The 26,899-nt window shown below is 48.8% G+C and overlaps 1 protein-coding gene across 2 annotated transcripts in view; it reads left to right on the top strand.

Moving 5' to 3' along the window:
- Window positions 1-6,625: 6,625 nt before the first annotated feature.
- Window positions 6,626-26,899, top strand: part of LOC116451388 (rho GTPase-activating protein 7-like) — a 51,797-nt gene continuing 31,523 nt past the window's right edge. For both annotated transcript variants that reach the window (XM_032124790.1, XM_032124785.1), the window contains exon 1: window positions 6,626-7,063. Coding sequence is in view for 1 of the 2 variants with exons in the window: in XM_032124785.1 (XP_031980676.1) it covers window positions 7,057-7,063 (7 nt within the window). In the remaining variant the exon portion in view is untranslated. The remainder of the gene's footprint in view (window positions 7,064-26,899) is intronic.

The following is a 26,899-nucleotide window of genomic DNA, read 5'->3' as shown; positions in this document are numbered from 1 at the left end:
TCAGGTGGCCATTTATGTAATTTTTTAAAACCTAAATGCCTTTGTCATGGTAAGTGTCATCCTTGTGAAAGTGTAATTCCCTCTGATGCATCCTGGATGTGGCCACGGATGTGTCACCCTGTGCAGGACAAGCTTCCTGCCCTGAGCATTTCCCAAGGGAGACATCAGGGAGGAGTGGGGGACGGCTCCTTGCATGGCCTGGATACTCCTGCAGTCATAGCTGGAGATTGCATCTGTCCAAACCCCAAGAACTTTCTGTAATGGAAACATGTACTTAATGCTTTCTCCTCATCCTGATGCTAACTTAGGTGTTCTAGAAAAATAACCAGTCCTGCATGTCAGTTTGTTGTATCAAATGCATTATGTACGGCTGAGAGCTACCAGGTGTGCTCTGCAGGTCTCTGAGGAGGGGTCCTGGTCCCCCAGGACTCTGAGGGGGGGATGCTCAGTGCTGCAGCTCACAGCTCAGAGCAGCCACCGTGCCTGTCAGCCTTGGGTTTCCTTCCTCTTGGGGACAGTAATTAAGCTGTCTTAATCAGGATGCAGGCTTGCAGCATCAGTCCACAACATAAGGAGCCAGCTTTAGAGACTCCCCGGGTGCTCTCAGACCTCTCCTGGATGCAGGATGCGCTCGGTGAGGAGCACCCATCCAGCTCTGGGGAGCTGGCGATGTACCTGCTGAGGTAGTGGTGTGGCAGTGATGTGTGTGTGGCAGTGACACGTGTGTGTCAGTGACGTGTGTGTGTGGCAGTGATGTGTGTGTGTGTGTCAGTGATGTGTGTGTGTCAGTGACGTGTGTGTGTGTGTGTCAGTGATGTGTGTGTGTCAGTGACGTGTGTGTGTGGCAGTGATGTGTGTGTGGCAGTGACGTGTGTGTGTCAGTGACGTGTGTGTGTGTCAGCGATGTGTGTGTGTGTGTGTGTGTCAGTGATGTGTGTGTGTCAGTGACGTGTGTGTGTGTGTGGCAGTGATGTGTGTGTGTGGCAGTGACGTGTGTGTGGCAGTGATGTGTGTGTCAGTGACGTGTGTGTGTGTGTGTCAGTGATGTGTGTGTGTGTGTCAGTGACGTGTGTGTGTGTGTGTCAGTGATGTGTGTGTGTGTGTGTCAGTGACGTGTGTGTGTGTGTGTCAGTGATGTGTGTGTGTGTGTGGCAGTGATGTGTGTGTGTCAGTGACGTGTGTGTGTGTGTGGCAGTGATGTGTGTGTGTGGCAGTGACGTGTGTGTGTGTGTGGCAGTGATGTGTGTGTGTGGCAGTGACGTGTGTGTGGCAGTGACGTGTGTGTGTCAGTGACACGTGTGTGTGTGGCAGTGACGTGTGTGTGTGTGTGGCAGTGATGTGTGTGTGTGGCAGTGACGTGTGTGTGTGTGTGGCAGTGATGTGTGTGTGTGGCAGTGACGTGTGTGGCAGTGACGTGTGTGTGTGGCAGTGATGTGTGTGTCAGTGACGTGTGTGTGTGTGTGTGTCAGTGATGTGTGTGTGTGTGTGTGTCAGTGATGTGTGTGTGGCAGTGACGTGTGTGTGTGTGTGTCAGTGATGTGTGTGTGTGGCAGTGACGTGTGTGGCAGTGACGTGTGTGTGTGGCAGTGGCACATATGTGGCAGTGATGTGTGTGTGGCAGTGACACGTGTGTGACAGTAACATGTGTGTGGCAGTGACATGTGTGGCAGTGACACGTGTGTGGCAGTGATGTGTGTGCTGGCGCAGCCTGGGAAGGGTCCTGTGTGCTGAACTCGCTTCAGTAAATACCACTGGAACTCATTCCTGTGAGAGGCTGACCCAAACCTGCTGCCAGCACTTGCAGTGGTGGATGTGTGACATGTAACACCAGCTGCCACCTGCAACCACCTGCTGTTCGAATCACCTCCCCACTGGTTTCTTTCCCAAGACTGATTTTGCCAAGGAGCTTCACCAGTGTTGAGCTAGAAGTCAGGTATTTGCTTTTTGTACATACCCACTTCCATGGTAAAGATGTTTCATTGTCACATCCCAAATGGGGAGGAAATCAAAATTTAGTGGTTGCATGTGCTTGGAAGAACATACTTGTGTGGGCACTATTTCCAGGCATGTAACTGAACAGGTAAGTGGCAGAGGATTTTTTATATCTCTGTTGCTGCTTAGAGAGTGGACAGCACAGGAAAGAAGTGCCTTTGGAGTGGAGTTTCTCTGTGGTGAGTGTTTAATCCAAGTCCTTTTCAAACAGAATGGTCTCTGCACAAAAGGATCACTCAGGTAAATCCCCTAACACAGGAGAAACATCCTATTCTGCTTCTAGATGGGGCTGCTCTGTTCAAAATGAATCAAAATAAAAATCCCAAACCCATCCCACGTAATTAAGAGCTGTGTGCAGGCAGCTGACGCAGGGGTTGGGAATGCAGAGGTGCAGAGCTCCCGGGATGTGCGTGGCCTCGCTCCTTATTTATCCTCCCTGTCGGAGGGAACAGCTGTGTTTACAGGAGGTGGGAGCCAAGCCTCGGCTGGGCTGTGCTCCGTGCTGGGATCCTGCTGGGGGCTGCTGCCCTGGGCTCCGCTTCCTGCTCCTGCCAGAGCGATGTTCAGGAGTTACCTGCAGGCTTCTCCTGGGCAGAAGCTTTTCCAGTCCAGCTTAAGAGGCAGGAACTGAGAGAATGGATTTGCTTTGGTCCTGACCTGCGGCTCCTGTGCGAGGGCTGGGGTGCGGGTGAGGATGAGGATGGCAGCGCTGGGCAGGCCCCACCTCAGGAGGTGCCTCAGCGACCACCCCGGGGGCTCCACCAGCTGGGCCTGGGACGGCTTCTGGAGAACAGCCAGGGAAAAACGCCTCGCAGGTCAGTCCAAGGGCAGCTGCAATCCCACACTGGTGTGATTCAAGCATCAGGGCTACGGCCTTGATCAAGGAAGGAAAATACCTTTACTTTTTTTGGCGCTCCTTTAACGCTGCTGCATTTTCTGTCGCACCACAGAGCTGCCTTTGCCCAGGCTGCTTTTTCACTGGTGGGACCAAGTGGGTGTTTTGAGCTGATGATTTGTATGTAGAGCTGCGAATATTCAGATTTATATAGAACGGAATTTTATACTTCTTCTTTAGCTGGAGTTTTATAGACACTTTAAAACATGACAGTGTCAGTCAGCCACACAGTGCCCAACAACCTCTTCTCAAGGCACCTAAGTCACTTTTAAAGCTTCATTTTTGCTGCTTACAGAAACCCATGAACTTGAACCTGCGTGGTTTTTCAGGAAGCCTTTCTAGGGTGTCAGAAATAATACTCCTCTCTGTCCAAACACCTTCCCACAAGCATTGCACCCTGAGCTCTCCAGCTGTGTATTAGCATGTGCAGAGGTGAGCAGAGCAGACCCTGGGGCTGCGTGGGGATGGTGATGGGCTGGGGGGTGGCAGATGTGAGGCTGTGCAGGGACCCCATGGTGAGCACTGGGCGCAGGGCCTGAGCTCTTCCTCCTCTTGGGTGCATGGTGCCCAGCAGGGATCTGGCAGCATCCCAGCCAGGGCAAGAGTAATAACTGCTCCAGTTACTGAAAATGGCTTTCTACATTCTTTTTCTTTCAAGCAGCTGGGTGGGCTGTGCATAGCTCTTTCCACCTGGGGCTTGTGTTCATCTCACGGAGACAGGAGGTTTTGTAGCAGCATTTTGACTCTGGCCAGCTGGGTGTCCCTCTCCACATCCCTGAGAGAGTGTTCAAAATGAGTAAAGGTATTTGTCTTTTCCCTGAGCCCACATGCACTTCACTTGTCATAAGCAGACCTTTCAGAGGAGCCAAGGGGCTGGATTGTTATTGTAAACATCCCTGTTCCTCTGCCAAAGCAAGAGCCAAGTTACCCTTTGGGCTGAGGTTGTCTTTCAGTTCACAACTAGCAAGGAGCAAAGAGGCTGTCAGATTAACTGGGGACTTTCAGTGGGGGAACAGGACATTGGGAATTGCTTTTGTGTACAAGATCTATGAGTTTTGTGCCTCCAAGGTCCTCAAACCACTTTGAAAATCCTAGATTTAATTCAAGTGTGCTGGTTATGCCTCGGGGCCTTTGTGCTGGGCTGAAGAGCAGCACCAAACCCAGTCACTGCTGGCAGCTGTGGAGCCCATGCCACCAGACCAGCACTACAATCCACTGGAAGCAGTGGGGGTTTCATCACATACTGGGACAGGATGTGTTGGTCAGGAGGAGTGTCAGGCATGGCTGTTACTGAGGTGCTGAGTAACACAAGTTCTGCCAGGTGGATGGTCTCTTTCTCCAGCAAAACAACAGCCAGAGCTGAAATTGCAGCTCTTCCCTCCAGGTGGTGTGAATAAGGCTCAGCACCATCAGGGAGCCTTTTGGGCTGGGCTGTGAGAAAGCAGTGCGGACATATCTTCATAAGTACAAGGGACAGAGTAGTGGCTGGTTTTTGCCACCCTGCACCAGGTGCAAGAGCTGTAATACGGCTGCTTCTTGGTTTGCCACGGACTCTGTGAGGTGACAGCACACCCAGTTGCTGGTATGATTTGTGTGCACCAACTCCAGGTGACTTCCTGGAGGAGCTGGCAAAGGTTGGCTACTTTTTCGACAACAACTGATCCCATTGCTCCTGGACTGCTGTCCTCAGCTCAAACATCACGGTTCAGGAAAGAAACTGGTAAAGTGGATAATGCTTCCACTGCAGACTGCATAATAGATCCAGCTGCTGGGTCTCTGTGATTCCTTCTGGCCACGTGGTGTCCAGCAATGACAGCGGAGAGCAGTAGGAGCCTGTAGTGCTTCTGCACTGGGCTGCAACTTGGGTGGGTGCTGAAATTCTCAGCACTTGAAGGAGCCCCAGAAGAAGGGCTTTAAAATATACTAAATTTTTATTAAAGGAAATTTATCAAGTGCTTATTAAAGGAAAGACAAAATGGTCATGTTTTCCTGGTGCTCCTTCTGGTTCTCTTTCCATCTCTGAAGCAATCATTTGCCCTGGCCAACCACCTCCACATTGCTGCCCAGATGGCTGCCAGCTGCCCCACTGCCTGCATGGCTTGTGCTTGCTTGCTGCAAGCTGCACACAAATGTACTGCTCTGCCTTTGTAAACAGGCTAAAAATACCGCGGTGCTGCTCCTCAGAGGGCCCGGGAGTTCAGAGAGGCTGGGAAGGAAGCTGGGGTCAGGCAGCCTCCGGGGAGCGGGCGTCACATGGAGGCACAGAGCCACAGGATGGTTCCCTCCGGCGCTGCTCGAGTGGGGGCTGGCTGGAAAGGGAGGTGGCACATCAGCCACAGCACTGGTGTCCTGCTGCCCTGGCCCTGCTGAGCCAGCGGTGCCAGGTCTCCTCAGATCAGTGTTCATGGTGTGCAAGTGCACGAGATGTGACAAAGCCCCAGGGCTTTGTGCTCCCCTTTTGAAGAGGAATTCTTGTCTTTTCTGTACAACAATTGCATGTGCTGGGTTTGGGGGTGCAGGTCCTGCAGAGTGCTGGCTTCTCCAGGCACTGCCATCCCGGTCAGCTGGGGTGACACCGTCTGCTGGGCCTCTTTGCTGAGGGTGCCCTGTGTGAGGCTTGTGTCTCTATATCCTCTGGGAAAGGAAGTCAGAAAAGCCTATTCCTTCAGACATCCTATTTCAGAAGGCATCAGAAGCTAATTTCTGTTCGCACCACACCCATGTACCTCGTTAAGGGATGTGACTATCCTAACCACACCCTGGTGAGAGCCACCATGACCCAAGTCTGAATGTCCCCCTCCAATGATACAGAAGCGTGTTCCAACCAGAAATCTCATCGGGGTAGCAAAATTTCAGTTTGATTCATATGTTTTGTTGGCATTAAGACCTGGAATATTCTTATGTTTTGCTTCATTAGTGTTTAACCTTGTTAGCTGGTGTGAGGCTGTGTGGCATAGAGTGAGTCTGCAAAGAGCACCAGTGCCCTATCAGGAGTCCTCTGTGTGCTGTGAGTGCTGAAAACACAGACCAGGGCTCAGCACTGATCTTGTAGCAACGACAGCTGTGGTCTCTGCTGTGGTCTAGGCAGTTGTACCCTATCTGCCTTCTCCATCCCCATCTCTCAGCTGTAATGTAGAGATGTGTATGGGAGCTGTGGCAGTGGGAGCCAGGGCTGAGCTGTGGGAGCTGCCTGGTGCTGGGCAGTTCAGTCACAGACAAAGAGGGAATTGGTTCAGAGCTGAGTGAGTTCATGTGATGGGCAATAAACACCTTAAGGCCCAAACACACCACTAGCATCCTCTACCTGCCTACAACCCAAGGGAACTCCAAGCCACTGAGCACTTGGGTGAGCTGGCATGAAGGTGGGTGCTGCCTTCCATGCACCCCCTGCCTGGTGTGGCAGGGCCCAGCCACATCACCCTACGGACTGTTCACTGCGAGGGAAATTCAAACCATGCTCAGCTGCCTCTTCTCCAGACAGAATGAATTCCATAGCGACATTGTTTTAAAGAAAACAACCTTTGCTGTGCAAAAGCGTTTCAGTCTCAAACAGTTCTGGTGCAAAAGCACTGGATTTCACATGCTTTTCCCATCGCCTCTGGCAAAAGTGCAGCAGGGTCAGGGTGGTGTCCGCATTGTAGCACTCAGCAGTGTGCTTTGCACTGAGCTCACTCTGCTGGGCCGTGCTCCAGCTCATCGAGGATTTCTCCCTGATGTAACCGTAGTGCTTCGAGTACCTCTGTGGGCTCCATTCCTCTCCATCCTGCAGCAGATTTAAACTGTGTGTATCCTGTATTTATCCTGCCAGTATTCCTTGGTGGGACCCATGCCACCCACACCTTTGGCACTGCCAAACACGATCCCTGTGGCAGGCTCAGCTGCAGATGCTGATGTGAGATGGCTGTCGACGAGGCTGCTGCTGAATACCGAGGGGGAGAGAAAGGAAGCGGCGTGTCAGAGCCCTGCCGGGATGCGCAGAGCGGCTGGAAGGAGCTGTGACCGAGCTGCTCTTTCCCAGGGAGGATTCTCCACCCCGTCCTGGGTGGGATCTCAGCCGTCCTGCTTAAAGCCGAGCAGATGGGGTTGGTTGCTTGCAGGACTTGCTTGCTTGCGGGGACACAGGAGTAACTTCTGCACAGGGCAGTGACCCGCTGCAGTTCCATCTCCCCATGGAAGGTAGGAGGAGGTTTGTTTTCTTTCCTTGGTTACTGTATTTCTTTAAGGTTTTTAAACCAGCAATTAAATTATAATGCAATTAGCCAGAAAACAAGGCATGAACTGGGGAGGGACAGCAAAGGTGTGGGTCTGGCTGTTCCCTCCTGGGATGTGCTGCTTCTATTTGGGCTCACTTAACAGAAAACAGAAAAGTTTTTCCGTGATATATTATGTTTAGAATTTGGAAGAAAAAAATTAGTTACTAGAAATTTTGAGATCCAACACTTCAGCATCTGCAAGTCCCGCAGTGGGCATTCAGTGGTACAGCACAGCTGTCCCTGGAGAGAGGCAGTGTGGCAGAAGGTCCCTGCCTGGCCGAGGTTTGTCCTCTCGAGGGGAGCAGCCACCCCTCCTGCTGCCCCCCAACTGGCTCCAGCCCTGCTGCTCCCCAGGGATCAGCAGGACCCTTAGTGCTCCCACAGGAGTCTTGTCCCTGCAGTGTGGGCACAGCCAGGGCAGGGAACGGCTTTCCCATAGAGACCGAGTGGGGTGGCAGAGCTGGGAAAACAGCAGCAGTGGGGACACTCTCTGTGGGACAGCATGTCAGACCTCCAGCATCAGAGGAGGTCACCCTGAGCAATAATGCCTTTTCCTGAAAAGCAATAGCAAAAGTGATCTGTTTTCTGAGAGGAAAGAAGGCGAGAGGGGCCTTTGAGGGGTGTGCCTGAGCCTGCAGCAGTGTGTGGCTGCCTGTCACCCAGCATGAGCAGGGGCTGGAGAGGGCAGTGCTGATGCTCCAGGCCTCTGGGCTCAGTTGTGCTCCCACGTCCTACTCGTGTCCCCCAGGGTGGTTTCTGGCTCAGCTGGCTCAGCCCCTCGGTTCCTCTCTTGCCTTGCTCTGCTGCGCCCAGGTCCCTTTGCCAGGGCTGGAGTTCCTTGACAGCACCCCTCAGCCCATGGGAGCTGGAGCCCCATGCTGGGGCAGTCCTGGCATTTCTCTGACCATCAGTTGGCCAGCCCCAGCTCCTGCTTTTGCCAAAGGTTTGCTTTGTAATGCCAAAACAATCCTACAGCAACTCCAACAGCTCTGTAGGAGGGTATTAAGCATCTGCATGTCAGAAGGTGGCCTTTATTTTATTGCTTCATGTAAAACACTGTCTATTCTCTGGGCAGGAGAGGCAAGGGTTGCAGTGAATGTTTTCAGAAACGGAATTAGTGTCATGTTGTCCCTTCCCAGCGATGCTCCCCTGTCAGACAGACCCTGGGGCCGTGGCTGCCCAGCCTCACCAGCAGCTCTGTTCTCACATGGATCTTGGAGGACTGTTTGCCAGGACCACAACTGGGAATAGTACTGCATTTCTTGTCCTTTGCCTCTCTATAAAATAAATCAAGCTGAGTTTTCAAATCTCTGTTTGCTGATGCTCCCTGGCCAAGTTTCGAGTCAATTTATTTCTCATTGCTCTGCGTCACCCTGGCAATGTGCCGAGCACGAGAACTGGGGAGAAACACAATTAGTTTGCTGCATTTCAGGCCAGGGGTGAACATCCATCTGTTGGTACACACAGGTCTCCCAGGCAGTAGTAAAGGTGTACTTTTTAAGGTAGAAAATTAATTGTGTTTTGGAAATTAATAAATTGTTGACGTAAGCTAAGAGTCATGAGACAGGAACGGGTTGTGTTGCCAGGTATTCACCATAAGAGCATTATGCCCTGGAGTGCTGATGCAATGACCACTGTGGGAAGTGACCAGAGGGGTGCTGGCTGGAGGGCAGAAGGGGTCAAGCCCCAGGGAAGGACCCTCCTTTACCCATGACTGCTGTGCCTCGGGGGCACTGGGCAGGGAGAAGCCACCATGCTCCTGCTCTCCTGTGGGCCCATTCCCTGGTGACAGCTACTGGCAGAGCCAGTAGGAATGCCAGGCATGAAACCCAGCTTGACGTGGGCAGCAGGACCACCCAGGTCCCAGCAGTACCCACGGGCTGTGCAGTGGTGAGGAGACTGCTGGGGTGCAGCAGAGGGTCAGTGGGGCTGCTGGGGCCAGCCCTTCTGGCTGGCAGCAAGGGTCCCCCCTGTCCCCAGCTCTCACCCTGTGGTCAGAGAGCTGTTAAGAAAGGGGGGAGGTGTTTCTGGGAGTGTTTTTGTGTGGATTGCTGTTCTTTTTGGCATAAATTTGCTGTTCCAGCTTCTGAGTTCACCATTTCCAGGGTTCACACTTCCAGGGTTAACGTTATCTGACACCTGCCAAAAACCTGGCCCTCCAAAAAATCTGACACTTGCCAAAAAATGGTCCAGCAAGCCTTGTGCAGCGCGGGGCTGAGCACACACACTGCCTGCTGTTCCCATCCCTCCTCCACCTCATCCTGCTTCCTTCAGTGCTCCTGGGAAAAGGCAGGACCTGGAGCTGTTGGAAGGAATGCTTGTGTGGGAAGGGAACTTGGCTTCTCTGGTGAATAAATCATATAGAATACGTAACCATTTTGTGCATTAAACAAAACTTTATGAAAGGCAGATACAAAGGAGAGGCCCTGCTGACAGCTCGGGGGGTTTCATTGTGGTGGCTGACATCTCCTGGCACTGGAGCCTGGGCACCACTTGTGGGTCTCAGCCTGCTTCAGAGACCCGAAGTACCTGAAGCAGGGTGGGTGCTGCCCACCCTGGCTTCAGCTTCCCAGGGCTCTGACACTGCAGACTTTGCTGTTGTTTCCATCGTCCTCCAGGAGCAGGGAATTTGTGGGGGGCAGGCCTGTGGTGGGTGTGCAGAGGGTGCTTGTGTGAAGAGGCCAGTGCTCATGTGCTGCACAGCAGCTTCCACTTTGCTGCCCAGTTCTGATCTCTCACACAGGAATGAGGATCTTCTTGAAATGTGACCTTTTTTTTCAGTTTTACTCCCCATATTTGGTATCTGTTTGTCCCTTCTTTCACAGAGCAGCCCAGTAATCAGATGACATCCCTGACTCATGCTGCCCAGACGTGCATGATGGGGCCTTTCTATTTGCTAGAAAAAGCCTATTGATTTAATTTCTGTATCATTATTCAGCTAATATGGAATGTGTCACTGATGGTGGTGCATGAAATTGAATGGAGTCTGAAAAAAAAGGTGAAATATTAAATAAACCTTGCCAAAGGAGGGGGAGGAGGTGGAGGTGAATGTGCAGGAAGGGTACAGGGTGCGGTGTCTGCTGCTCCACCTCTCTGGTTGTACAAAGGCTGTGTTCCCCTGGCTTCTGGGAAATGTTGGCAAGGCCACCTGAGCTGGTCAAACACCAGCACTGGTCACTGCTGGGGGACACTGGTTGAAAGCCATGCCAAATATGGCCCAAGCTGCACACAAAATATGGTCCCTGTCACCTGCACACCTCGGCCTGAGCAACGAGCTGTCATACGTCCTCTCACCCATACTCACACACGTGCAACACTCTCTGTTACACGTAAATAAAGGTTTGGGTGTACAGAGGCACCTCAAGAGCATGTCACAAAGCAAACCAGTCTGGGCTGGCTGTCCAGGAGCTGTGGGAAAGGCCTGTCAGACACGGCTCTCCCTGGGCTCTGGGGTAACTTGCCACTAGATGTCACAGTGTGCTTGGGTTTGCGGGGACCAGGAGTGCCACTTGTGCTGGGGACCCCCAACCAACCCACCCTGAGCAGGACAAAACTGCTCTCTAAGGTCCCTTTGTTGGACCAAAGCACACGAATAGCATCTTTCTGTCTGTTCTTGTCTTCTAGAGCATTTTGGAAACATTTCTAGATTTCATGTGCCACTCAGCAAAGTCTGAGAGACCAACAGGTGACTGGAGAGGTTCAAATGGTGCCAGCCCAGGGGGGTGACCTTGGTGGGACCCCTGCCCTGGCAGGCACCCAGTGGCCCTGCTCCCACTGCAGCCAATGTTGAGCCCTCATTAACATCAGTGAGGTAGCAGGAGCTCATGGTCTGTGTCCCAAAGCTCTTGCTCCAAGGCGGACAAGTTCTGCCACTCCACCAGCTCAAGGAAAGTAGAGGCCAGCACTCGTACAGCTGCCTGGGGCTGACCTCTGCCTAAACCATCCCAAATGGATATTTATAGGCACACAGGAAACCATGCCGGACCCTGCACTTCCTCTCCCATCCAAGCTGAATCTTTAGTTAGCTGGGTAGCACAGGGAGCATTAATTTTGTGTGTTTTTCCATTGAGCATTGTGCTGAGCAGGGGTAGAATACGTACGTGGTCAGCTTTGGGCAGGCTGGTGATGGGATAGGCAAGTCATCCTCTGAACTTGTTACAGATCTATAAAAAACTTGGTATGTTATTAAAAGGCTAGGAGTATATTAGAGTGAGAAGCATTTGCTGAATAACTACAGCAATGACAGCATTTAAAGCCTCCTGTTTGAAGTGGTTTATGTACAGACCCAGAGTGGCGAGGCCACCCCACGTGCTGCACCCTGGCAGTTCTTGGGCAAAGTGTAGCTGTTGAATTAATGATGGCATCACGCTGTGGCTTTCATTCGCCACCAAAATCAAGCATGGCTTTGCCAGTCTAAGACTGAACAAATGACACAGCCAGGGGTGTATAGTGGGATTCCTTCCTTGTGTTCTGTGGTGTCTCTGATCTTGAGATCAGGGTCTGCCCAGCTTGAGCAGGGATGTTGTGCCTTGGATGCTGGCCCAGCCTGGAGAGCAGCTCCCCAGGCAGCCCGGTGCTCCCTCGCTGCTCCTTGTGTACGGGACGCTGGGGGGACTCAGATGTGCAGTGACGGGAAGCAGAGCTGTGCTCCGTGTGTGCAGGGGGAGCCACTGCCTGTACCCCTGAACCTGGAGAAATGTAAATAGCAGCTGGTGACCTGGCTGCCAGACACTGTGCTGCCCAGGCACCGAGCTGTGTGTGCTCCCTGCCACAGACAAGATGGATGGGTTATCCCTGCAGGCCACTCGCTGCTATTAATTTTCACCACATGAATCTTCTTGACCAATAACACATTATTGCTTTCCTTTGTCTGGGATTGCCTTTCCCCCCTTCCCTGGCACCAATCCAGAATATCTACAAATCTTACTTAGTCACAGTTAATGACTGTGCCTTAATATCAGGAGTCTCCCAAAATACTCCATGTGCTGCTCTTTCCTCAGAGAATGAGAGCTGACCACACTGTCATTGCCACCCACCAGCAGTAGCCATCGCAGCAGAAAGTGCTTGAGCAGAGCCAGGTGCTCCCCCGGAGAAGAAAGATTTGCTGTGCTGCAGGGCTGGAGCCCAGTTCCAGCTCTGGGGAAGTGGTGTAGCCTCACAGTATTCCATAAAAGCATCACCACAAGCTGGCTCCTGCTCCAAGCAGCCAGTGCCAGGTGAGGCCACCTGCCCAAGCCCCAAAGACACCCCAGAGTGCTCCTTCCTGGAGGTACGTGTGGCATAGGAGGGTGGCATTACAGATTCACTGCTGTAGGATAGTGCCGGGCCTTGGAAAAACAACTTTTTGAGAAAAACACCCAACATTAAAAAAACTAACATAAATCTAATTTTCTGCAGTTATTGCCAATCTCAGTTAAATTCTGCAACATGACCAAACTGCTGCAAGGCCACACACTAGTACGTTAAATATGTCCCACTGTATGCATTGAATGTGATTTCCAGACACTGAGGGCTTCTGGAGGAGAGTGCAGATAAGGGCGTGCTGGGAGGCAGCTGCCCAAGAGCTCTGCAGCAGCAATCTGTGGGCACAGACACATGCAGGGCCCTGAGTTTCCTTTCACTTGTTGGGTTTTTTTCACTTTTTTTCTGTCCTGTCACCCTCAGGTGTGTCAGCTTTTGATTTGCACCAGCCAAAGAGCTGATTTGGAGCCTGGCCATTAAACCCATGCAAGGCAGCATGGCTGTTAGCCCAGCTCTGGGGAGGACCCTGCACTGGGGCCATAGGGCAGGTCCCTCACTGTCCCACAGCTCATCCGTGCTCACAGCCAGAGGGTTTGACAGAGGTTTTGGCACTGCTTCTCTCCTTCCCTGGGGCTGTGTGGGTGCTCCTGGAAATGAAGTGCATTCGCTTCTCCACCTCCTGAAGGCAGAACCAACTTTTTCCCATTTATCCCACTCCCCTGTTGGCTGGGAATGCAGCACAGACTCATGCTGCGTTCCCCATGGCTGAGTGCAGTGGCCCAGAGCTGGGATCTGCTGGTTCCAGGGAACTCTGCACTGCCAGCAGTAAGGAAAGTGCCTCCTCATTGCTTCTGGGCTCTGCCTCAGAGCTGCCCATCTCCTTAACATCCTAGTCATGTGCAGGGAGTTTGTCTGTCTAAATCCCTGGTGTCTGATGTCTGTTGAGGGCAGCACTGCTCTCCCAAGGAGAGGAGCTGGAGCCTGCAGTGGGCAGTGCCCTTGGGCCTCCATCCCAGCACCCCACGAGTGTCTCTGGGTCCTGCAGTGGGGCTGGGCTGGGCTGGATGCACCTGCTGCATCCAGTGTCCCAACAGCAAGGGAGCGCAAGCACAGACCTGGCTCCTGGGGTGTAGAGCTTGTCCAGCTCAGGGAAAGAGAAATTCCTCCCTGGGGCCTTTGCAGAAAGCAGTTGGAGGGCAGGGATTGCAAAGGCTCTGCCCCAGTGGCTGCACCTTCCCAGGTGAGGGGCAGTGATGATGGATGCCCCACACCCTGCAGCTTTCCAGCTGGGAAAACACCTCAAACCATTCTGTTCCCAAGGAAAGTGCACAGGAGAAGAGCTGCCCAATGTCTGCCTGAAGTATCTGGCTCACCATCAAACCATTTGTGTCAATGGGCATTTTCCCTTTCTGGGGACAACCAGCTGACTAGAACCTGGGATCCATCTGCACAGTCAGGCAGGGAGGTGAGCTGGAATGAGGGGGCCAGCTGGGTGTGAATAGGAAGGACTTTGCCTGGGATCCCAAGACTGCTGAGCTTTTCAAGGCAACACGTGTTACGATCCAGTTTAAACTCAGAAAAGCAAAGCAAGCTAAGTGTCTGTGCATAAACTGGAAAGAACTTGGAAGGTTCAAAATATTCCCAGAAATGAGATTAAAACCAAACGAGGTTAGATGTTGATGCCAAAAAAATTGATGTATTTTATTTAATAGTAGAGAGGCAAAAAAAGAGGGGAAGAGAGAAGGAAGGAAGGAAGGAAGGAAGGAAGGAAGGAAGGAAGGAAGGAAGGAAGGAAGGAAGGAAGGAAGGAAGGAAGGAAGGAAGGAATTCGGAAGGAAGGAATTCGGAATTCGGAAGGAATTCGGAAGGAATTCGGAAGGAATTCGGAAGGAAGGAAGGAAGGAAGGAAGGAAGGAAGGAAGGAAGGAAGGAAAGAAAATGGAAAAAAGAAGTGTGCGTGGGGGGTGGGGGAACAGGGAGAGGTGACAGGGGTTAGGTGGAAGCGTATCACCCATCTGAGGATCCCAATGATGTCTTGTTGCTCCCCTCCATCTGGTGTGCTGGTGGTGAGGGTCCCCCGTCGCTGCCATGGCCATGCCACCACACGCCACCACACTGCCACAACACACGCCAGGCCAAAGAGTACAGAATCCCGTGGATTAATAGACACTTTGGGCCAGGTGGGAACGCCCACGTGCCTCTCTTGCAGGGGCTAGCTTGACACTGTCCCTTGCAACACTGAGGGTCTGTTGCATCATCTCTGGTGCTTTGTGCAGGGTCTGGGGACCCCTTTGAGGGGGGCCCCTGTGATGGGTCATGTCACCCCCTTCTGCTGTGGATAAGCTTCCCCCTCCCGGTGAGGACCCCTCAGCTGGGCTCTGCACAGTGGAGGATGGGCAGTCACTGCATCTCTGACCAGAGGCGTTTCCAAGACACCCAAAGCCTCTCCTCCCTCCACCCTTTGGTGCAGGGGGTCTGTTCGAGCCTGGCACCTGGTAGCCCTGGGACTGTGGTCTCCACCTTGGAGGTGTTAAGCTTGTGCTCTGTCAATGTCCCCAGCCCTGAGTTGTTACTTCATCTTATCTCCATCAGCGAGTGGTGTAACGCCTCAGTCAGGGCCCCATTCAGGGTTTGGTAGTCTTCTTTGCAGCTTTTTTAACACAGTTTTAAAAGTCCCTTAAGAAAATGTTTAAGTCATAGACTGTAATATTTCAGTCTCTGACACCAGGAGTGCACACAAGCAGAGCCCATGTGCATCCCAAGGTATGACACCCACCCTCAGCTTGTCCTGGAGTCGCTGCAGCAGCTGGCACAGGAGCGATCTGCTGCTGCCAGGAGAAGGGAGCACACTATGTTCAGGGAGGAGAGGTCAGGTCTCTTCCTGTTTAGATGTTTTCAAAAAATGCTTGAGCATTTTAGTGGAAAAATGACTGAGGGAACCATCCAAATTAAGAAACAGGAAATACTGCACTAGCATAAATATAATTTTGACAGCTGAATGAGCGGCAAGTGGTTGCCAGGTAGGGCTCATAAAGAGGCTGCTGGGCCAGCAGCTGGTGGCGAAGATCAGCAGCCAAGGGGCAGGTTCTCACTGCCAGGCGCAGGGACACACCTACCCAGCAGGTGCCAGAGCCAAGTCACTGGGTGTCTTTCACCTCAGGGTCTCCCAACACAGTGCCAACAGTCAGCAAGATGTGTCCTTCAAATGGAGAACTCCCCATGTTTCCAGCAGTGGATATACTGAAAACTAAGGCACTAAAATCAGAATTTTTATGGAGTATAAATAGCAGCAGACTTCCCCGTGCCAGGTTACCTGTGTGATATTAGCTGTTCAAATCTAATGTCCTCCCTGCTCTTGACTCTCTCTCCCCTTCAGCAGATCACAGAAGCTCCCCAAGCCCCTTTCTAGCCATATGTTACGTTGATGTAATGCTGCTGCTAAGTCTGTGCAATTACTCAATTACTCCTGCATCTGATTGCAAGTAATATACCCTCAGGGCTTTGGTTCAGTTTTGCCCATTGATGTGCTGTGTGACCTTGAGCACCACATTAAATATACTTTCAATATTCAAAGTAATTTTGTTCATTTATGACCGTGATCATGCTAAACTACTCTGCTCCCATCCTTCCAAGCAGTGTCTACATGTTATTTATTGCAAAATTTAAGGATAGAAACTATCCTAAAATACAAAAGAGATCTGGGGGCCTGTGTTCCATTCAAATTCACCTCAAGCAAGTTTCAATGGAGCTTGAAGAGCCTAAGAAATGTAGATACTTCTGAAAATGTCACCCTAGCTGTACCTGCAGGCTCTGACATTCCGCAGACACCTGAATTACTCAGGCGAGTTCCCCTTGCTGATCCAACCTGATGGCTGCAGGGCTGGCAGAGCATTAAATATGCACATATTTAATATCTGCTCGTGTGGAGGGGGAGGACGCCTCAAAGTGAAAACTGCTGTGCATTCAAATGTGTTCTTCAAAACTAAGACAGGTCTGCTCAGCCTCAAGCCGACTAGTAACAGCTACCCCTGGCTACTGGGGCACGATTTGGAGGGGCTGTGGGGTGCTGCTGTCTTCCTTGTTCCGTGCACTGGAGGGGTGGAATCAAGGAATGGTGTCTTTGCAGAGAGGTCTGCTGGAACAATGAGCAGCCAAAGGAGAAGCGTGGACAGAGCCTATCCTGTCACTGGGGTTGTCCCCTGGCTGATGGTACAAGGTTTTGAGAGTTGTCTTTTTGCATGTTTGTATGGGGAACAACTGTGGTTTTCCCTTTACCTTTGTTGGAAGATGGCTGTGAAATAACATGCTCAAGAGGCAAAGCTGCTTTCTGAATATTTTAAGAACTTTTTCCTTGGTTTTTTGTTGATTAAGAGTAAATGAGACTTGGAAAAACGGCCAGTATGGATTTACCCCGGGACCATTCTGGGAATAAGCACATAAAAAATAACCCTTTCCTAAAAATGTTCTTTAGAGCCCCACCCTTCAGGAATGATCTTCCCTGCAATAACCCCGGCCTGGACAGCACTGGCAGACCAGGGCTGAACTTCAGCTCTGGTTCACCCTCAGCAGTTCCTTTTTACAGTGCAAACAGCTCCCTGGAGTCAGAGGTGGTTTGTTGAGGAACCACGCACCAGAGTGAGTGAGGACTGCAGAGTCTCTGCCTGTCACCCCAGCCCAGTGAAAGCCATGGACAGGAGATGGGAGTGACAGCAGCAGCAGGATTTGCTCCCCACTTGCTGTTCCTCTCTGTACCTGTAGTGCAAAGGTAAACTGCAACATGAGTTGCAGGTAATGTCAGCACACCTGTACACAGGAGCTCTGCTGTGCAAGTTCGTTCTTTGAATCTGTAAAGTGCTTCATGCTCCTTGCCTTGTGAAACAACACTGAAGCAGTGTGATGTGTCGTTTCTACAAATGCTCCAGCTTCTACACACAAGCCTCAAACCACTGAAACAGTCACCCAACGTCAGTGAAGAGGAGGGCAGTGATAGACTTGAATGCTTTAAACAAGTAAAGCTACAGACTTCAGCTGTGCTCTGATTATTTTCTTTGAATTTGCTTCCTTTCCACTGCTTTTTTTATACTGAGACATAAATAATCTTAAATTCCAGATCACCCATGGGTCCAAAATTTAGCTGTAACAGGGACTTCTGCCAACTTTTACAAAAGGATTTTGCTAACATGAAAGAAAATAACTCATACATAACAAACACTCCTCCTGACCCACGTTATCCTTTTGCATTTAAGGTCAAACATCTCTGAAAGGAGGGGGAAAAAAAAAAAGATAAAGGAGATGCAGAGAGTCAGCTGCAACAACAAACCAAACCCCTGCATGAAGGTCCTCCTATCAGGGCTGTTCACAGCTGCCACTACATTTTTTCCTTGGCCTGAATAATGTAAATACTGTTCTGGGGAATGCTTCCCTTTACACTGGTGTAAATCTAGGCTGGAGTTCCAACCTTGACCTGACCATGCACACACTTTATCCCTGGCACCCCTGCCTCGGGTAAGGGGACCTGCTTCCTCAGAGGACCTCGCCATCCTTTGATGCTCACTGCTGTGTTGAATAAAGGGCTAAATTCCTCTTGTTTCTTGAAATAAACTTGCAAACCCCTTGACCTTCCTGAGCTGGAGGAATATGTTTACAGATTGTTTAATTCCATTTGTCTTCCTGAGCGTGTGAGAGGGACAGCAATGTGGTTAAGGGAAGGGGAGCTGTGCTGTGTGACCAGCCTCTTTTGATACCAGAGACAAGACACTGATGAATCCCATCCACTTTGAAGGGTACAGCCATTCCCATTTTTGGAGGAGGAAGGAAAGGAATTATTTACTGGAATCCCCTATAATTTCGCTTTATATAAAGTTCATGAGGCAGCAGTGTAACGTTTTGTGTTTTGTTATCTATTCTGACGACGTCTTCCAGGACACCGGTGCTTGTGGACTTCTAGAAAAATATCAGGAGGTAATTCTGCAGCAGCATCTCTTTTCTAGTCCTACACCATCTAAACACGTCCTTTACACTTGGATTGCTGCCTGAAGTCAGGGGAGCCAGGAGAAACAAAGTTTATCAGAGGACAAGAGGCAAAGCACAAGGAGGGGAGGTTACTGACGTATCTAAATTAAAGTGTAGAGCTTTATTTAAAGGCTGTAGAAGCTGGAAAGAGCTGTTTAAGACAGAAACCATCTTTTTTCTGAGGCCTGGGAGGCACTAGGAGGCCTCATGGGTGTCATCACCAGGTACTTGTAATAATGTCACTATTTCCAGAAGTCTTGGCATGAGCAGCATGGCAGGAGAGGAATTGTGAAGGGTAGCTGACTGAGGATAATGGATAGTAGGATGAAATTGAGAGGAAAAACTTAATTGGAATTAACTAGCTGAGAAAAGCCTCTTGATCTGTCAGACAGTGAAATTACCTCTCAGGAGCAATGGTATAGTCTCAGCCACGTGGGCATTTAAAGCCAGTCTAATGTCTGTGATTCCCTGAGTTAACTGGAGTATCTCAATAATTGGAACTGACACAAAGATTTATCTTCTTTGATTGACTAGCTTTCACAGAGGCTCATCTCTTTGTGGTGCTGCACAGAGCTTTCAGGGCAGCTGTTTGCACTTAAACTGCCACGAGCTGACAGTGTGTATCCATTTCAGCTCTTCAAATGTGCTCTTTGAAAAAACACTTAAATCGCTGCAATAGACAGTACGAATCAGTCTGCAGGAAAATGGAGCATCCTTACCTGGGGCTCAGTGCTATAAATCTCCCTGTGCCAGTGCTCGGCGCCCTGCGGCAGCAGAGCCATTTAGGTGCATTACTGCCAAACGCACAATCAGCCTGAAAAATTGGGCTGATTTGGCCGAGGCAATAAAAGGAAAAGGTGTTTTGCCAAATGTATAAAAACAAATGGTTGGTATTTCAGCGGTTACAGCAGAGTAGGATTAATCACACTAAGATGATGGAAATGATCTCCCGTGCTCATTTTTTCTGATTTCAGAAGAGACAGCGATGGCTGGCCTGAAGGGTGAGGTCCTATAAGAGCTTTTGTATTTGGATTTGCCCAATTATTCACCTGCTGTATGACCGTATGCATATTTCTTCTCTGACTTTGCCTTCTCCCTTTCAGCAAAGCTCTTCAGAGCACCTTCAGAACACCTTCCCCTGTATTTTGGTCCTTTCTGGAGTGTGCAGGTAGAACCTAAGAAACAAGATGCCTCTTTTGCTGTGGAGAAGTAGAGCATGTTGGAAATCAGAATTTATGGAAATATTAACTCCCAAGCTGATTAGTGTGTGGATTTACAAGCTAGGGATAACCACATCAGGTTGGACACAAGAGAGGAATAAGCTGTTGCTGCCAGAGATGAAATCCACTTGACCTGTTTGCTGGTGGCAGCACCAGGACCAGCTTCAGGTCACAGCTTGTGGCTGCTGCTTCATGGCTGCGAGGCTGTAGAGGTCTGACTCACAGCCTGACTCCTCAGCTCAGAGCCACAGCCTGTCCCAGCACACCAGCCTGTGGGCATGCATTTCAGAGGAGAAGAGTTGCACAATGTCAGTCTGCAGGGAGAGAAGCCAGAGCAGCACTGCTGGCTCTCCTGCAGGTTTCCTCTCAGCTCCAGCCCAAAGGCACAGCCCCACTCTCCCTCCAGTGTCTGCACCACCTGGAAAAAGGGAGCTCTGTGCCCTGAGATTTCTGTAATGCTTCACGCTGGCTGAACTCTTGCTCTCCCATTAAACCTTCCAGGTCACTAAACCTTTCAGGTTCCCAGTGCTCAGCTGGTTCCTCCACTGGTCACAGCCACTGCTGCCTAAACGACCTAGTTAGGGAAATTAGCGTAAACTAAATAAGCTCATGTTTTCCCTGGAATGCTGTCAGGTATATGAGGATAATATTCTGATTTCCTTTTTAAGGGTAACTGGTAATAAAGGGGTCTCCATCCCATTGGAATATTGTTTTTCAAACTACTCTTTCTTCTGCTATGAAAAGTTTAGATTAAATATATCTATACAAAGTCAGGGAGGAAAGAAACTGAAAGTTTAAAGTGAAAATTAAGGAAGCAGTAGATAGTAAATGGTTATTTAAAGATTGGGGGGGAAAAAAGGGAGAAAAGAGTAAAAACACACTTAGAGAAATGGGCTGTGGGTAACACATGTAAAGTTAGAGCTGACTAGTACCACAAGCAGTTTTACATGGATGTATATTCCTTATTACACTCTTCTATTAAGTTTCTTCATTCCCTCTATTGTTTGTAAAGTCTCCTCAGGAGATCATCTGTTCTGCTGAGCTGGGCTGTGTCTGCATGTGGGCTCTGGGGTTATCCAATAAAATCCTTTTCTCAGAGGGCAAACCCCCTCCGGCCCAGAAGGGCCCCAGTGAACCAGCTGGGGCCGGGCAGGTGTGACATGGAACCCTTGAGCTGACCCACGTGGACCAAATCCTGCCCTGGTGGCCACCAAGGTGTCCTGGGGAAGGCCCTGCTGTTCAAACACATCATGGTGGGAGCAATGAGCATCCTCTCTTTGCTGACCTCTTGGCTCAGAGGGCTTTGCTTCTGCCCCACCATTCCCAGGCTGGTTTCCCACACCTGTTCTCCTTCAAAAAGTCCTTGAAGAGCACTGGCCTGAAACTGCCAGCTCGTCTTACAAGCCACAAATCCTGCTGCTTCTCATGTTGTGCAAGAGTGCAAATAAATATTAGTTGTAAAATGATTCAGTCTTTATGAAACCCAGATAGACTGTTTGGCTTTTAATAGCACCAGCCCCGAATTACACGTCTGGACTAGACACAGTGCAGAGATTAATTTCCTTTAATTTGTTCCAGAGCAACTCACAATTTAATTTAACTGAGCAGTTCCTTGTTCTCTTACTCTGGAATGATGGATTGTGAAATGCACTCCTTTAAATTAATCCAGACACTTGATTTTTGTCAGCAGAGTAATCTTTCTCAGCGGTATGCTAAGTATGCTTTTAAAAGGTATGGTGAATATGAATGATATGCACTCGGTTGATGATTTAAGTGTTTACACTTTCCAAACATCGCAGAAAAAACAAATATGGCTTAGCCGCATTTTGTTTTATAACCTTTCAGAAGTAATCATTCAAATAACATCAAAAGGGCTTAAATGGATTTCTAAATTTGATGGTACATGTGAGGGCAACTCCCTTCTCATCAGAGAACCATGATTTTGAAATGGGGCCGAGCAAAGCTTAGCTATTTCTGATTGCAGGGCTTCCATAGATCATCCAGAAAGATTGCTATTGGAGCCATTAATGGTAAAATATTTCATGTGGGTGCTGTCACTGCTTACGCTGGCTTGATGTTGCAACAGAGCAGTGTCCTTTCCTTTGTTTTTTTTCCTTTCCCTTTTGCTGCTTTTACTTCTTAAAGATGAAGTGGGGCAGTTCTGGAGAGGAGCAAAAAGGCTGTGTATGAATATTTGTTTTTCTATACTGCCTCCTTTAGAAGAACTGCAAAAAGTTGTAGTGAAGTTGAGTAAGTGATGTTGATGTAAACCAACCCATCAGGTCCTATCAGCCCAGGCACTCCCTCACTCTCTTTTATCAGAGGTAAGGACTATCTGAATGCCACAGCTAGAAACTGCACAGCATTCCTGTGTCCAGCTGGAACCTGACAACAACAGTTATTCTTAAATGTGAGGAGACAAGGCAAAGCCTCCTGTCACAGAAATATGTGGCAGTGCTTTGTAGGCAAAGGTAAATGTCCCTAAACTTAGCAACACATGAACTGCAGCACACACCTACCCATTCATTCTCAGAAGGTCGACACCTACAGAAAAGCACACATCCAGCCTCTGGCCCTGGCTGAGATCTGGGTTCCTACTTTGTATGTAGTGGCAGCACGTTGAAAAGGGTGTTTGGAATCAGGCAGCCTGAATCCTTTTACTTCTCTGCCACTGGCAGACAGAGGGATGGCATCTTCTCTGCAAAAGAGATTTAGATCTTACTGAGATGGCCTTATAATATACAAAATATTAGGTAAAGATGTTTTGCAAAAAGTGAGAAATTGCTTTTCTGCAGGCCACAACTTACAGATGTTTATGTGTGCTGGCATCCTAATATTGACAGAAAAATGTGCTTTTTTCTTGGTCCTTCTAAAGCCTTTTACATAGGGAATGCATACTTGACTTGTTACCTTGCCTATGTAGCTAATGTGTACCTTGTTCCTTCCAAACCTAACTCTGCTCCAGCCTATGACATTCCTCCCAAGTAATGTTGTGGGTATTTGGCAAGCAAAGGAAATGTGTGTGTGTTTCCTGCCAGTCTGACTTAGCCACCATTGCTTAAAATAGAAGGTGAAGATTCACAGTGTGCTTCATGCTCCTTGCCAGCCCTCTCTCAAGACAACGCTGTTGTGACCTGTCAAGTCCATGTCCTCTAATAGCCTACACAGCCAAGTCATCCAAGGAAAAACTGTTTGGCTCAATAAAGGGGCTGTGTTATGCCTGGACACACCAAAGAATGGATGCAGCCTCCCATCACAGGTAGACTTGGCACCAAGCTTTGCTCCAGTCTTAGGCAAGGACTGAAGGCTGCTGAAATCTGAAGTGAGCTAAAACACATCGATGTCTTTTGATGTGAAGTGCTTTTATGAATAGGTTTTATTGGTTTGGGTGCTTCAGTGCCAGTATTTCTATTTTGAACATCTTAGCAGCAATCTTCTTCAAACTCAGAATGTGTGAAACACTCTTCTGTTGAGTTTTGAAAGTCTATTATAGCCTAGCAGTAAAATAATCAACACAAAGGCTTTGAGGTGTTAAAACCAAGCTTTACTGGCCTTGCTCCTTTTTCAAAACAGAAATTGATTATTAAATTGGTTTGCAGTATTGCCTGGAGAGTGGATGCCTTTACACTCGTCACCTGATAGTGGAGAAGTTATGGAAGATACAGCCATGTATCCTAAATGTGCATTAAATTAGAACTAAAATCCAACTGGCTTTTGTCTTTACACTGCTGTGTGACAGGAGCACTGGCTCAGTTAGTCTCTAGACTTGGGCTCACAGCCTTTCTCAGAACCAGCGAAGGTTTGTTAGCCATAATGGGTGCTGTCAGCTCCTCCAAGAGATGTCACAGAGATAAAAGGACCAAAACTTGGATATTGATGTCTTCAGTAGTGACTTTGCGTTCTTTGTTATTCCCTAAAACCAAATCACCATAAACCATAAGAAAGGCCACTAAGGCTTGGTGTCTCAGACTGTGCTGTGCATTCCCAGCTTGTCTCACAAAAGCCCTCTCGCCGGGGTGCTGAAAGCTCCGTGTCGCTTGCCAGGGGCTTTGCATGAGCTGGTGTGAGCTGCAGGCCACTCGATCACTCGGCACTGCTGCAGGGCTGTGCTCAATGTGGGCCAGCCAGCTCGGGTACTCTTGACATTCCTGGATGTCTTCTAAACATGTAATGCTGATAGAAATGTTGTTTAAATATTTGTGAGTTATTTAAAAATAGTGCGTCAAATAAGCAGCCTGGTGACGCCCGACAGATCTCTGGCTCGGACAAGTGCCTTGGTGGAGAAGGAAGAGGTCAGCACGAGTTATGTACACAACTGAGGCTCTGACGAGAGACACGCTGCATCCGTAAAACCCTGCTGGAGAGCCCCCGTGCATGGGGGTCCTGAGCAAGGGCACGCAGTGGCTGCAGTCGGTCTCGATGCTCCGGCCTCGAGCAGGTCCATGGCTGGGGCAGGAGGTGCTGCCTGGGGTTTGGCCACGCCCTGGTTCCCGGGAGCTGGGACAGTTGGGTTGTGGAAGCAGAAATGCTTTCTGCAACCTGGAGGACGGGAAAACTGTGCCAGCATCCCCATCCCATTCTGAGCTCTTTAGGCTCTCTTAATAGTTCCCCTGCTTGGTGCCCATCTTTATATCTAGAGGACTACATTTTAGGAATGGGGAGTGAATTTTCCATCCAACCATGACTGAACTCTTTCAGTAGTTTCTTCTCAGTATTATTAGACACAGCATTTTAGGTCAGTAGAGGTGCATGCTGGACAGAGGGGAAATGGATTCCTGTGATAGACAAGCGAGCTGGACATTATCTATTCATTATTTTAAATATTTATTTCCAGAGCTCTAATACACTCCTAAAATATTTTAAGAGCTGATTTTATATGTCAACTTTATTCCCTTATTTCAGTAAACAATTATCATGCAGAGAATAAAACAAGCTCCCAGGCATTGCTGAGATACATTGTAGCCTAAGCCTACTATAACATGAATCTACTTTTATGTTGCCTTTAAATTGATTTGACATCAGTTCCAGGTCTATTGTAAAAATGAGATACATGATTAGATCAACACTGTCATCTTTCTGAGGTATTTCCACTTTTTAGTGTTGCTGCAAAGGAAATGATTTTCAAAGCACTCCGAATATTGACCTGTTTCTTGCCTCTTGTCACAATCCATAGCATGGCTGCAAGGGGAGCTCCTCTGTAGTTCCCTGACTAGACAGCACATCTTGTACATTTGGAAAATGGATTTGAAAGTTGCTACTGCAATTTTACACTTTGCCTTATAGATACTGATCTCCAGGTTCCTTTTTTTTTTTTTCCTCCTCATTGGTTGCTTTATTCTTGTTCCCTTTGACATCTTCTTCTCATTTAAAGTGCCAGAGTGAAAAGCCAAAATGAGTCTCAGCTTCTCTGAGGTCCAGATACAAGCTGTGCTGCTTTTGAGATGAAAATGCTACATATACTTATGGAATCTATTGAGGCTATTTATCAAAATCTTTTGGCTGTTATTTCTCCCAAACAACAGTTGCATTTTCAGAAGTTTACCATTGGCCTTTACCATTACCATTAGTGATTCAAACGAAAAGCTTAAGCATCTGTCATAGAAATGAGCACATATAAAAAACCCACAGAAATAGAACAGCGGTGTTTTCTGTGAATGTCTCAAAGATTTCAAGGAATTATTTTCTGATGATAAATTTGAGCCAGGAAAAGAGCAAAGAGCATCAATTGTATCATAAAATCAGTGCATAATCCATAATGATTGATTTGGCTCAAATTGACCACCATTACTTTTTCCTTCTCTGTTATTGTCACATCCCTGGAAACAGACTGGTTAATACTTGACAAGTAAATACCTTTGAAAACAGTTTCAGCTTATGGGGGAATGCAAACTGGTCAAGATCACTGTGGGATTAGTTGCTCATACCAAACAGCAGAACTATAGGTAAGATCTATTGGTCCCCAATTATTCATCAAAATTATGGCTTCACAAATGCTTGAAAATAATGAAGCAAGGATGTGACTGTGGCCAAACTGTGGAGAATTCTAGCCAGTATTTGCTACATCTATTTAATCATTATTCTATCAAAACCTAATTACCTTTCAGATTTTACTATTCTAATATTCAATTTCACCAATAAATTGCTAAAATTTCCAAATTTTATACATTCTAATGCTTCTTATCTATGGGAGTCACCATACCTTGCTCTCTTGTGACAAAACACTCCATGTTCCTTTGCATCCCATTGCTCACTCCGGTGGCAATTCCACACCATTGGTAATAACTCTGGACCACCAGTTCCCAAGCTCTGACATTTAGATGGCTTTATTTCTCTGGCATCTATTTAGCTCAAAAGCAAGGAGTTCTTGAAAATACTCACAAGCAAACCTGTTCTCAGGGGATTTCCAGATCTGACTGTAGGCACAGATAAACTCAGGATAGTCTTTGCTCTAATATGGCACTTGCCTGTTTCTGCTTCCTGAACTGTTAACACAGTTAACAGTTAGAAACTGTCTTTTCATGTACAAAATCAATCTGCTAAAATTAGGAGGTACTGGCTTTGGCTGATTGGCAAAAAATTGATCTGCCCAGCTGCTTTGATTTGTTGCTGGAACGAGCATCCACTGGACCCTTGAAGAATCCTCTGTCCAACCACTTTGTTCAACAGCTATAATGAAGATAGGAAGAAAGGTAAGCACAAGGTAGTGCTCTGCTTTTCTGGTCAGGCAAGAAACCACTACTTTTCAAGAACCATGACTGAAAGAGGATGCAGAATTTGGATACAGATCTCATTTCACTCAGCCTTGGTTCACAGCAGTATCACAGCAATGTCTGATCTCCAGAGGAAAGGGCTGAGCTCTCTGTCAGTCTCTGAGTCACGTCACCTGCTTAGCCAGGGGTGCCGCAGTCTCTTGAGGGACTTTCCACAGTGGCTCTGTTTGTCCACACACCAAACTCAAACCCTGGTGAAACAGTGGGGCTGCATCCGAGGGGAGGCTTCCTGTTTGTGCCAAGGCACTTGGCTCACGCTGCACTGGCTGGGGAAAGGAACAGCTCGGTGTGGGTTTGTGAACAACTTCACACCTGCAGGCCTGCTCATGTGTCAGAGGGACACAGCAGCACAGAAGTGATTCCTGTTGGTTATTTTACGCAAAGGGTTTTATTTCTCAAGTGTCAAAGTGTCATTCCTAGAATGGATCATCCATCCATGTCCCCGTATCAGCCCTTTGGAGGTGTACTGGTAAGGCACAGAGTGAGCAGTCTGGGTTGGTTTATTTATTTAAATAG

This window comes from Corvus moneduloides, chromosome 15 (assembly GCF_009650955.1).
Source record: "Corvus moneduloides isolate bCorMon1 chromosome 15, bCorMon1.pri, whole genome shotgun sequence".
Classification (NCBI taxonomy): domain Eukaryota; kingdom Metazoa; phylum Chordata; class Aves; order Passeriformes; family Corvidae; genus Corvus; species Corvus moneduloides.
Note: the sequence above shows the minus strand (reverse complement) of the source record. Positions and strands in the feature narration are given on the sequence as shown.